This window comes from Schistocerca nitens, chromosome 3 (assembly GCF_023898315.1).
Source record: "Schistocerca nitens isolate TAMUIC-IGC-003100 chromosome 3, iqSchNite1.1, whole genome shotgun sequence".
Classification (NCBI taxonomy): Eukaryota; Metazoa; Arthropoda; class Insecta; order Orthoptera; family Acrididae; genus Schistocerca; species Schistocerca nitens.
The window spans coordinates 164020137-164033138 of record NC_064616.1 but is presented as its reverse complement, the minus strand read 5'-3'; the positions used below and the strand labels follow the sequence as shown (position 1 = coordinate 164033138).

The 13002-nt window shown below is 43.1% G+C and overlaps 1 protein-coding gene across 1 annotated transcript in view; it reads left to right on the top strand.

The window, feature by feature from the left end:
- The first annotated feature begins 481 nt into the window (after positions 1–481).
- LOC126248103 (polyamine-transporting ATPase 13A3) overlaps positions 482–13002 on the top strand; it is a 176701-nt gene continuing 164180 nt past the window's right edge. The window contains exons 1-2 of the mRNA XM_049948774.1: positions 482–676; positions 2046–2451. Coding sequence (XP_049804731.1) covers positions 2352–2451 — 100 coding nt within the window. The 5' untranslated portion in view covers positions 482–676; positions 2046–2351. The remainder of the gene's footprint in view (positions 677–2045; positions 2452–13002) is intronic.

The following is a 13002-nucleotide window of genomic DNA, read 5'->3' as shown; positions in this document are numbered from 1 at the left end:
CATGTGCGGCAGTGAAATCTGACGGCAGCGCGTGGAAACACTGGTGGTGCTAGTTGTGCAGGCGCGTGTACGTGTGGCGCCAACAGCGACCGTATATTGATAAGTGACTTTCGTTAAAACGAAAGTGTTGCTGATTACAGTTCACTGCATCACGTCTCTATATAGTTATTTTGTTAACAAAGTGTCGTTTATACGTTAACTGGTCGCAGTTACAAAATTATGGATGGTAAATCGCTACTAGATTTAAGTTTTACAATAGTTGCTTCAGGCTTTTGCCTGGCGTCAATTTACAAAAGATTGGTATAGTAGCAGGGCCAACAGCACACATAATGACAACAGATACCCACAGTTTAATATGTTATGCTGTGAGATTCCAATCCCGTGCGTGTATCTGCAAAAAGAAGACAACAATGTGTCGCTCTCTGTCATTCAGCAGTGAAGTGATATCTCTGTCCGCCATACTCTTTGCTTTGCAGTCTAGGGAGCGAGAATTATTTCAACAGCTGTCCGTATTCGGTAGCAGTTGGGAGCGTGGTGCGGTTGTGGTTGCGGTTATGTGTTGTCAAAGTGTTAAGTGAATACAATGTGGATGCAGTTAGCAAAAATATCTGTGAACGCTGTTGTTCGTATTGACGCCGTGCTATAAGTATGCAGTTCTAAAGAAAACAGGAAAACAGTAAGGAAGTTTAGCTGTATTGAATTACATACTAGCGATTGCTTGACCATTAAAAAGAAATAAAGGACGGAGGGATGAAAAGTGATGGAATTTAAAATATTTTCGTGTACAATCGGCGCAGCATTCACACAAAAAAAAATACGAGACCTGCATTGTGCACCAAATACAACGAAAACCACTGAGATTGAACATGTGCTCGGGCAGCGAAACTTTTGTATTATGGCATTATTACAACTAGGAACACAGTCTGCTTCTGTTTGTGCTGATTGTTACCGCCTTGCGACGTATACGTGTTGTACGGCAATTGAAAAATATAATTTTCCGACCAAATTCGGTAACCGTGGTGTACACTGTCGCATTCTTTTGTGTAATACCGCACGTCTGCTATATTCCTTGTAACGCAGAGTTTAGTAAAAACTGTTGGTGTATCATTACCCGGTTCCATGTAGTGCCCCTAGGTGTTCTGTTAGAATCTTGTAATGTAAACATTTTCTGGGAAATACAGATTTCTATTTTTGTCGAGTGTACTCAGTGAAACATGCCGATCCTTGTGCGTGAGTAATTTTTACCGGTGATATGTAGAACATGCACAGGTATGTGTAACTAATGCATGACAACACATGCTGTTAGTCTCATTTTTCGTCCCTGGCTTTTTACTGTGTTGGTGATAGTATCTGTGTATTCAGATTTTCACTATTCGGCAATATAAGGCATGGAAATTGAGAAGGGATATCCGTTCTTTATTGTTTTATAACATGAAGTGCCGTATTCAGCTGGACAGCAAAAATTATTTGACCCATTTCTCGTTAATCTATAAGTTCTGAAGACTAATCTGTTAGGCCTACTTAGTAATTGATTGAAATTTTATAATGTTCCTGTTATCCCGCCACATCTTACAAATGCACCTGCAACCACATGTAATTCTTTCACTTTGTATGTTTGCTTCTGAATATTAGACTGATATAACTTTTCATTTAGCGGTGCTATCTGTCAACTAAACCAGCAAACTTTATGAACTGGTATTCTATGCATTTTTGTCCATTTCATAACAGCTGACCATGATTACTATTACACCTGTATTTGTACCAAAACAAGGCTGGAATCTGTGTTCTTTCAGGGAAGCGTAATGCAAAAAATCATTGCAGACAGATACTCAAAGAAATAAGTGTTTATATTAATAGAACATTTTCTGTATAAAAAATTTATATTTGTATTACTACCAATCTTGTTTACAAATTGTGTTGTAATCCCACATCTTGAAATTCATGTCGCTCATAGTAGAAACAAATGACATAGCTTGCTTAGAATGTTACTAAAATTGTAACATTTATGTTGATAATCATTTACATTGTGTTTTCTTTTTTTCCAGAGTACTCGGAATGTGTCGGATTTCATACATCTGTCATTTTAATGGGATGATTTCCTACAGTGAAAAGAAAAACTTGTATATTGGATGGAGGAAATCTGATCCTGGAGACTGACACCGGCATCTCTGATGAACTTACGTGAACAGCTGAACACTTTATTGATTCAGCGGATGTGATTTCAGTGATTTTACAGTGACAATTTTTTGACATAAAGTTTATTTCCTTAAGTTTTTTGCTTAAGGAGCTATATAATTTTTTTGTCGTGTGACAGTATTTTATATTGAGTGTATTGTTTATAAACTGTTAAAATGTCATCCGCTCCGAGCCACAAACATTTCTCACGGACCACTAACCATCGTGGCATTCGAGGAAGTGGTCTACGTGAATTAAACACAGGGCTACTAGAAGGTTTGTTTTCTGTTCTTTGACATTAAACATTTGTGATATGCATGAATGCTGCAAAATGATGAAACCATTTTGATAAGTCACCTAATCATAACTGTTGCATTTGAGTATAAAATTTGGGGCATCCTCAGAGAATCATAATGAATTTAATGAATTATTGTTAGAAAATATCTGGTAACCTAACACATGATCAAACTAAATAGTTCCTGCAAGACTGTTATTGTAAATTCTATTCAGTGTATGTCTGCATCTTTTGTATTACTTAACTGTGTACACAGGGTGTTTAACAATACACGTTATACACTTCTAGAGCTTTTAGAGGGGACTTAGTAGATCAAGTATTACATAGGGACCCGTGCTGGGAAACATCATCCAACGACGCTGCAGGGTGTCAGTCATAGACACTGGCACATGTAAATGTATGTATGTACAGGGTGATTCCTGATGACAGTACAAATTTTCTAGGATTATGGAGAAAGATAAATGTATCGATGTGAGGCAAGGGTCCCTGTACTGGAAACAAGTGTTTCAAAATTATAAATGAAAAGGTTCTGATATCGTACCGCTGACAGTGGAATATGTGTACAAGTAGTGTTGTTGCTAAGACTGTAGGGTAGACAACTTTCAGAGGTGGTAGTATATGGATGACAACTAGGAAAAAATGTCCAGCAAACATGCGCTCTAAAATGTGTAGCTGCAAATCCGTAGCTGAGGAGCTATGAGAACTTGTTCATTTTCGCTGCTGCGAAACACATCTCCTCTATTGAACAAGTGCTCATAGCTCTTAAAGTATGCTTTTTAGAGCTCCTGTTTACTGGACATTTCTTCTTGTTTTCGTCCATATTACCACCTCTAAAAATTGCCTGCCCTACAATCTTAGCAACAACAGTACCAGTGCAAGTGTTCCCTGTGAGAGGTATCACAACGGTTTTCACTTATAACTTAAGACCTGTTCGTTTCCGGACAGGGTTTCCTTTATAATACTTGATATGCTAAGCCACCTCTACAACCTCTAGAAATGTTTATCATGAAATGTGAAACACACTGTATATACCCAGAATGAGATTCACTCTGCAGCGGACTGTGCGCTGATATGAAACTTCCTGGAAGATTAAAACTGTGTGCCGGACCGAGACTCGAACTCGGGACCTTTGCCTGTCACGGGCAAGTGCTCTACCAACTGAGCTACCCAAGCACAACTCACGTCCCGTCCTCACAGCTTTACTTCTGCCAGTAAAGCTGTGAGGATGGGGCATGAGTTGTGCTTGGGTAGCTCAGTCGGTAGAGCACTTGTCCGCGAAAGGCAAAGGTCCCGAGTGCTAGTCTCAGTCCGGCACACAATTTTAATATGCCAGGAAGTTTCACACTGTATATATGTTCTTCCCTAGTTTTCTATTGTTATGAACCAGGACTCCACCATCTGTGCAGTGACGTAGTGTTGTCAATCTGGATAGGAGCTATCTAGCATTATAAACTGAAGAGCCAAAAAAGTTTGTACACCTCCTTAATATCGTGTAGGGTCCCCGCCAGCACGCAGAAGTGCCCCAACACAACGTGGCATGGACTCGTCTGATGTCTGAAGTAGTGCTGGAGAGAATTGACACCATGAATCCTGCAAGACTGACCATAAATCCATGAGTACGAGGCCCGCAGTACTGTCCATAAATCCGTAAGAGTATAAGGGGATGGAGATCTCCTGTGAACAGCACATTGCAAGGCATCCCAAATATGCTCAGTAATGTTCATGTCTGGGGAGTTTGGTGGCCAGCGGAAGTATTTAAACTCGGAAGAGTGTTCTGGGAGTGGCTCTGTAACAATTATGGATGTGTATGGTGTTGCACTGTCGTGCTATAATTGGTGAATTCCTTCAGATTGCACAATGAACATGCAAGGATGCAGCTGATCAGACAGTATGCTTATGTACGTGTCAACTGTCAGTCATATGTAGACGTATCAGGGGTCCCATATCACTCAAACTGCACATTCGCCACACCATTACAGAACTTCCACCAGCTTGAACAGTCCGCTGCTGACATGCAGGGTGCAAGGATTCATGAGGTTGTCTCCATACTCGTACATGTCCATACGCTCAATACAATTTGAAGCAAGACTTGTCCGACCAGGCAACATGTTTCTAGTCATCAACAGTCCGATGTTGGTGTTGATGGGCCCAGGCGAGCTGTAAAGCTTTGTGTCATGCAGTCATCAAGGGTACACGAGCGGACATTCGGTTTCGAAAGCCCATCTTGATGTTTAGTTGAATGGTTCACATGCTGAGACTTGTTGATAGCCCAGCATGCATTGAAATCTGCAGCAATTTGCAGAAGGGTTGCACTTCTGTCACATTGAACGTTTCTCTTCAGTCATTGTTGGTCCCAACATTGGCAGGTTCTTTTTCTGGCCTTAGTGATGTTGGAGATTTGATGTTTTACTGGATTCCTGATATTCATGGTACACTCATGAAATGGTCGTATGGGAAAATCCCCACCTCATCGCTACCTTGGCGATGCTGTGTCCCATCGCTTGCGTGCCGACTATAACAATACATTCAAATTCACTTAAATCTTGATAACCTGCCATTGTAGCAGCAGTAACCAATGTAAAAATTGTGCCAGACATTTGTTGTCTTATATAGGCGTTGCCGACCGCAATGCCGTATTCTGCCTGTTTACATATCTTTGTATTTGAATACTCATGCCTGTGTTTCAGCTGCTAGCAGTATTATGAACCACAGTTGCCAAGAACTAATCAATGTCCTCCTCATGTAATAATCTAAAATATTGCCATTGCATTTGGGCTGCTCAAGTCAGTTTTTGGAAAAATGTGCAAAACTGCTTCACAAGACTGCCTTCCACCTGTATTACCTGCAATGAATCCACAGTCATTCTAGTCTATACTCAGTAGGTCAGTGTTGCCTCCAATTAATACTGCATAATCTAGGTAATTCCACACTACTGGGTATAGACTTGCTTTGAATGGTTCTAAAACTGTCACAGTGGAATCATGTGGCCGGTAAAAAAACATCCACCAATTGAAGCTCACCTAGACCTGTTACTTTGGTCCAGATAACTTCACAGTTACTCAGTTTTGACCTCAATTGACAAAGTATTATTGTCGATTGCAGTGAACTCTGCAGTTCGTACGGCATCAGATGTCTCTCCGATATACATTCCATGGCTCGCTAAATATTTTGGATCTTTCTACTTCATGTTTCAGTCAGCTTTCAGTTCCGACAGTAATTTGAGTGCGATAACTTTCATTGTGGGCAGTAAATTCAGGAACTTTGGTATAAATACTTTGACAATTCACTTTTAAAATTTTGATAGTACAAATGTCTTTACTTCCTATGATTTTGCTCTCTGTGTACTGACTGGTAAAGTTCATCAGAGGACCTCAAACTACTGCCTAGCCTAAAAAGACCCCTCATGCTCCTCACATCTATCTGTTATACAAATAGCTGCTTTGTGTAGGGTATCCCTGAACTATCGAGGGCAGTCCTACAACACTCCACACCGCAATGCATGTCCAAAAGTCTGCAGCCAAGAGCATCACAGAGTCGACAGAGAGTTTGGTTGAGACCACCCACTCAGTTCCAAACCATACCCCAATCAACACTGAGCGTGGTACTGCAAGTCATGAGCTACGACTGCACCCCGTAGTCACCATTTCCACCCATCACCTGTAGGAACTGATGATCGCCTCAGAAGCCAAGCGACCTATGTCATTGGTGCAGACATGAGCCACAACATGCAGGCAACTGAACCCTGCACTAGTCGCAGGCAAGGCCCTCCTGTGGACCTACTGAGCATACATTGGACATCTTTCCGGCGCTGGATGCTGTTTCCATAAAATGCTCCATAATGCTGCATAACTTTGGAGCTCGTGATAATTGGCAATCCCCGTCCCTATGCGCCTGTTCTAACCCTGCTGAAGGAGCATCCACTGTGAATGGGTGAAGAGACAGGGAGCCTCCACATTGACTCTCCCCCCCAAGTCATGCGAACACCTTACAACCCATCATTCACCATGTGGTGAGGGCTGACCCCCACATTGGACAGTGTGCCTCGGCAGCTGAGCCCTTGGATAAAATAAGTGACTCCGGAGGGGTCCCATTCTGCACACCACGTTCTTCGCTGTCACTATGCTCTGAGGCAGCAGCCTAAAGATGGCTGACCATTGCCAGAAGTGTCTTCATCTGTTCATGAGCTATGGCCAGCTGATCCTGCATCCCCACACAGTACACACACATTATAACCATCCTAGGCTTACTAACTTAAGAATTAACTGTGAAAATGCATGGGAGAAGCTAAATATATAACTTGCTACTCTCCTGGTATGTCACCAAAAGGCAGCTGGAGCTTTGTGGTGCCAGGATTAATGTCTACATATGTACTTTGCAAGCCACTGTAGTGTGTGGCAGAGGAGACATTGGTTGTCACATGTTGTTGGGGCACTTCCAGTGTTAAATTTGTGTGCTCATTATCAGTGATGTACCATGTTCTGTTTAAATTGTCTAATTGCGTACCTGGCCAGATATTCCATAAACATATAATCATCGTGATGATGTAGCTCTTTTGTCTGTGTTTGCTTTAACAATAACATATGTTTTCAGTGGGATCTGCCTTTAGCAAACTTGTTATTTATCAATTGGTGATGCAGGGCCATACTAGCCGATGGGGGACAGGGTGGTGTTTTGGTAGAGTGTTGTAATTATATTAGGATTTTACGAGTCTCTCACCAGGTCTTATAGTTCTTTCATTTATAGTGCAAATTAACTTAGTTTTCAGTTCTTTAGTCTCTTTTCCCCCTTTAATGTAATTTGTGTCTGTACAACACTTGAATGTGGAACTGCCGTGTAATGTTCTTCAGCAAAGCTAGTTCAAGGAGATAATATGGTATTTTTAATCTTCGCTTTATGATCTCGCCTATTGGTGCCAGTGCAATGAAATGTCTGAATGGAGGATTTTGATTCACTGGTGCATTTTGCATAGAAACCAAACTGCTTAGTGCTTGGTCACAAATCTTATATGTTCTGCAGTATTTACATTTAAACTGTTGTACATTTATGACACTGGACTCTTTCTTAATGAGGGTGGGGCTCAAATTCCATTGTAACCCTCTTCATAATTGCATGAGGTGATTTGCCCAAATTATGTAGGGTAGCAACCACAGTGATTCCTGTAAGACATCTACAGATTTTTTTTTTTTTTTTTTTTTCCTTGTCTTATTTTAACTAGTGCTGCTGCTTGTCAATAGCATGTTGAACATTCTTAACAAAGGCTCACCTTGGAAGAGGATGGTATTCCACTTATATACAGTAATTTTTATGTTGGCATGTCATCTGTAAGTAGTTACTCTTATTCTGAATGGTGACCATGACATACATGACAGGTCACCGAGCATATCGAACTCTACACATAGTACTTGCTGATAGCACATTTCCGAAGGTCGTAGCAAGTGCAAACAGTAATTGGAATTGCCTCACAGTCCTACCCCTTAGGGCACATAACAACAAGTTCTGTTCACCACATATCGTATCCCTTGGCTGTCCTTAAGTATATTTCTGCTGCTTGCCAAACCTGCCATTAGAAATTGTTGCCACAATCAATTCATAATAGAATAACTAACATTTGACCACATGGCCATACCTGCCTTCATTTGGCCAGCCACTGATCTGCCAATAGTTGTCCTACTGCAGGTATTTGCAAGGCATTCATGTGCCAACAACACTCAGCTAATTTATAGGAAGCAGATAAATTCAGTTTGTGAAGAGGTATTAAGCTTTTTGCTAATAATTAATTTACAGATGTGTGTGTTTTTTTGTACCTAATACACATGGCACTACTATATCAGTTGCTAAATATCTCAATTTTATTATTTTCATGTAAGTACAGCGACAGTTCCACAGACAAAATTATAATTCATTTAAAGTGTGAGTGAAGTTTAATTTTCAGTTGTTTGTTTCAAATTCTGTTACTTCTCATTGCATTGCTATAAAAACAAAATTGCTGACTTGCTCTGATTGAGCACATCACCTTGACAATGAAAGACAACTTACTTCTACATGTAAATTTACTTTAATAAAGTCAATTGGACAAAATATGATAAACATTTAAAAGTTACTGGAAGTGGAAAAACTGGAAAACAATGCTAGAAATGTGAAGTTATAACGCAAACGTGCCTTGAGGTTTCATAACCAGTACTCCTTTCATTGGATGCTACGTGTGGACAATGGCTGTTGTGAGTAAAGGAAACATAAAACAAATTACTAAAAAGATAAATCAAAGTAGCTGCTGAGACAAAAGTGAGGTCCACTTGAAACATTCAGATTGTTTGGAGCTGAGAGGGAGCCTTAACTATATCTTTTGGTGGCGCATTCTTCAGTGTGAGGGGTGGAGGGGAGGATTTTTTTTTATATAAAGTATGTTGTAGAAGTGTTGTTTTATGAGTTTCATAACTTCTGTGATAGTGTAGTGATGCTACAGTATTTGAGCAGGAGGACATTGAGGGGCGCATAGTTGCAACCAAAAAAATTCTGGCCAGTACACAACTTAGGATAATTACAGCGTTTTCTTTGGAAGTGCCCCAAAGGAGCTCACGGTTCTTTTGTGATTTCATGTGTGACGCCCACAGGGCCATGAGCTATTGCATCCCATTCTTCCTTTCTTCCTGGCTGGCATTTTCTTCCTTGTGTACCTCTCTCTACGTACTCACTCCTTTCTTGCTGCCCCCTCCTTCCCCTTTCTGTGTTCTTACTTATGTTGACCTGGCTATACAACTGGTTTCCTATATTCCTTGCAGTAGTGTTCCCTTTGCCTTTTCTTTTTCGTCCTTTGTTTTTGGTATTTTTGGTTCCCCTTTGGGGTTGAACCTCCACTTCTTAATTTTCTCTCTGTAGTGTGAGCCATTTGGGGAAGAACACACTCCCTAGCATCTCCCCACTTCCTTCCCCGCCATAGATTCCCCCCCCCCCTCCCCCCATCTGCCCTGCTTGGCCACCAGCACATGTAGCCAGTCTATGTGGTGGGGCTGTTTATGTACCCATTTGGCTGATCCCCCTGACAACTCAGGGATCATGCTTATGATACCTGAGCTGTTGCCTCCCCATGTAGGCTCAAAATGGCTCTGAGCACTATGGGACTCAACTGCTGTGGTCATCAGTCCCCCATGTAGGCCTAAGAGTGGTCACTTGTCATTCTGGAGCACTGAAACTCCCAGCAATGGCCACCATGCTACATGGCTCATTCTGTGGCTTGGCGGTGCCCATGGGGGCAGCCACTGATCGGCTCCAAAAATGAAACACTTTCTTCACTACACCATATGTACTAGGATGGATGAGGGACACTTTCACTGCCACTAAGCCATTACTTTTTGCAGAAAATAGTGAACACATTTGACAAAGTGGAGTCTCTCTGCAAGATGCAGTCAGGTTCCCTGTTGATCAGAACTTGTCCTGCCATCCAATCTGCAGCCCTTCATGCTTTTGATCATCTTGTGACATCCTGGTGTCCATTAAACTGCACCAGTCTTCGAATATTGTTCAGGGAGTAATTTTTCATGGGGGCCCCAGCCTTCAAACTGATGAACTCCAGGGCAATCTGGAAAGATGGGGTGTTCATTTTGTTTGGTGTCTGCAGAAAGGTCATAAAGACAGTAACACCAATACTGGCTTTTTAGCTTTTTAGGGAGACTGCCTCCTGGAGAAAATCACAGTTGTGTGTTATCAGTGTGATGTGAAGCTGTACACCTTGCCACCCATGAGGTGCTTTCTTTGCTTGCGTTTCGGGCACGTCTTCGTGATGTATGGCTGACCCTCTACATCGTGAATGTAAGACACCCACTCCACGAGGGGAGCCCCTTTTTTCCGCCGCCAGCGTGTGCTAATTGTCATGAGTGTCATTCTCGTTGCTCATTAGATTGCCCAGCTTTTAAGAAAGAAAATAAGATACAGTAGTATAAGTCCGTTGATTGTTTAACTTACTCTGAGGCTCATCAACAATATGACTGACTTCACCCTGTGTTGATGACTTCTACTTTTTCCTCTGTTATGTCCTTTCCCCTTCTTAATTAGCCCAGTCCCATCTCCCTCTTCTCTACCCTTCCTTGCAGTTCCCATGCCCTCCCCTCCCCGTACTGCTCACCTTCCCTGGCTGAAGAAGTGTCCCCCTTATTCAGCACTCGCCAGTGATTAGGCTAGCTCCTGGGACCTGTCTTCCCTGCATTTCTAAGGCCTGCTACCACAACACAGGCATGATACACACAGTCTGTGCACTGCAAAGTTGCCCTGTTTTTTGGTTCCAGATCTTGCAGAAGCTCGCTCCCCTTCTGTGCCCTGCCTGTCCCTTGATAGTTACCAGCCAAGCAGCCTGAGCAGTGTCCCCTGCAAATTGCTAGAACAGATGGTGGCTCATCAGCTCAATTGGGTCCTTGAATCTCGGGACCTTTCATCTCCTTATCAGTTTAGATTTCACGAGGAACGGTCTCCAATCATGTACTTAGATTGGAAACTGCAGTTAAACAGGCCTTTTCTCAGTGCTGCCATCTAGCTGCAGTTTTATTCAATCTTCATAAGGCCCACAACACAGCTTGGTGCCATCACATCCTCCTTACACTCCATGAGTGGGGTCTTATGGGTCCCCTCCAGATTTTTTATTTGTCAGTTCCTGTCTCACCGGTCATTAAGAGTCCATTCACACTGTTCTCAGCTCTCTGCAGACCCAGGAGAATTGTGTTCCACAGGGCATCATATTAAGTGTCCTCTTTCTAATCACTATTAGTGGACCTATGGCCTCTGCCGGACCGTTGGTCACCCATACTTTATATGTGGATGAGTTCTGTATTTAGTCTATCTTCCATTCAGTGGCCTCTGTTGAATGACAGCTGCAGGGTACCATCCAGTGTGCTTCCACAAGAACACACTTGCATGGTTTTAAATTCTCTCCCTGTGGTGCATTTCTGTTGCCGTACTATGATCCATCCTTATCCAGAGGTCTACCTCGACGCGCAACACCTGAAAGTGCTCCCCCAGTTTCGTTTCTAGGCTCTTCTTCATGACAACAAGCTTACTTGGTTGCCCCATATCTGTCATTTGAAGATTGATTGTTTTCGTTAACTCAATGTCCTTCACTTCCTTGCCCACAGCACTTGGGGTGCAGATGGTTCAACCTTTCTCTGCCTTTACTGGGCACTAGTTCTGCCTTGTCTGCACCAGGGTTAAGTTTATGGATTGGACCTGGTTCACCATCATGGTATCCGTTTAGCCATCGGTGCATTTCACACTAGTCTTGTCGATAGCAGTCTGGTTGACACTGGGACCCTCAACTTTTGATTCAGCAGTCCCAGCTCGTGGTTTCCTATGCAATCAATATCTGCTCTTCCCCTGCGAAAATGCGGCTTTGGTCCATTGCCCACCCGCTGTCTGCCCTCAGGTGGGTTTACCGGTTGGGCTCCACATTGCTTCTCTCTGCTGTGGCTGCCATCTCACCTTCTTGTCTTCTTCCCCATGTTCTCTCCTGCCTCCCCGCCCCCTCCATCCCCCACCACCCCCTTGGTTAGTTCCTCTGCCCGAGATTCAGATGGATCTCTTCTGGCGTCCGAAAGCCTTTGTAGACTCCAGTGGTGGTCCATTGTTTGTTACAAAGGCACTTAGGGGAGTTTTAAGAATGCCATTGTTTTTTATGCTGATGGCTCTAAATCTGCTAATCGTGTGGAATATGCCTTCATGTCTCCTGTTGGCATGGAACACCATCTCATGGCTGTCATGTGTGGGGTATTTACTGTGAAACTGATGGCCATATATCAGGTCCTCTGCTTTCTTAAATGGTCCTCCCTCACCAGAGTTTTGTTACGTACAAACTTAATGAGTGCCCTTCAGGCTAGCACTCGGAGTCTTTCCCGCCACCTCTTGGTCTCTGCCATGTTTGGTTGATTTCCTGTGGGTTCCTGGTCATGTAGGTTGTGAACTTGATCATCTGACTAGGGGTGAGGCACCCCCCCCCCCCCCCCCCATTCTGTATCCACTCTTGGAAGGCAGGGGGATTTGCAGCCTTACATCAAATCTGCTTTTGCTCAGTTGTAGACCAACTCTTGGGATGCAACCACCGTCCCATCTAATAAACTTCGTGCTATTGAAGAGACTCCCACCACGTGGCATTCTTCCCTCTGCCTCTCGTGGTGAGGATATGCTGTCCTCTGCCGTTTTTGTCTTGGCCATACTAGATTGACCCATGGTTTCTTATTCCTCAGTGAGGCCGCCCCCTCCTCCCCCCCCCCCCTCCCCCCCCCAACCCCTTTTGTAGTTGTGAGACTCCCCTCACAGTGATTCGTATTTTGCTGGACTGCTGCCGCCTTTTGGCCGTTCTCACTAAACATTCTCTCCCACCTTCCTTGGCTTGGGTGTTAGCATGGTAAAGTCTGTCCACGGTTTTCATCATGAAAGTGGTTTGTCGTATTAGGTTTAAACCCTGGTATTTGAGTCCCTTAGTTAATGTAGGTGTTGGTTATGGAGGACTTGACCTTGCCTCCACACCGCCCAGGTTCTCCCTGCCTTTTCTG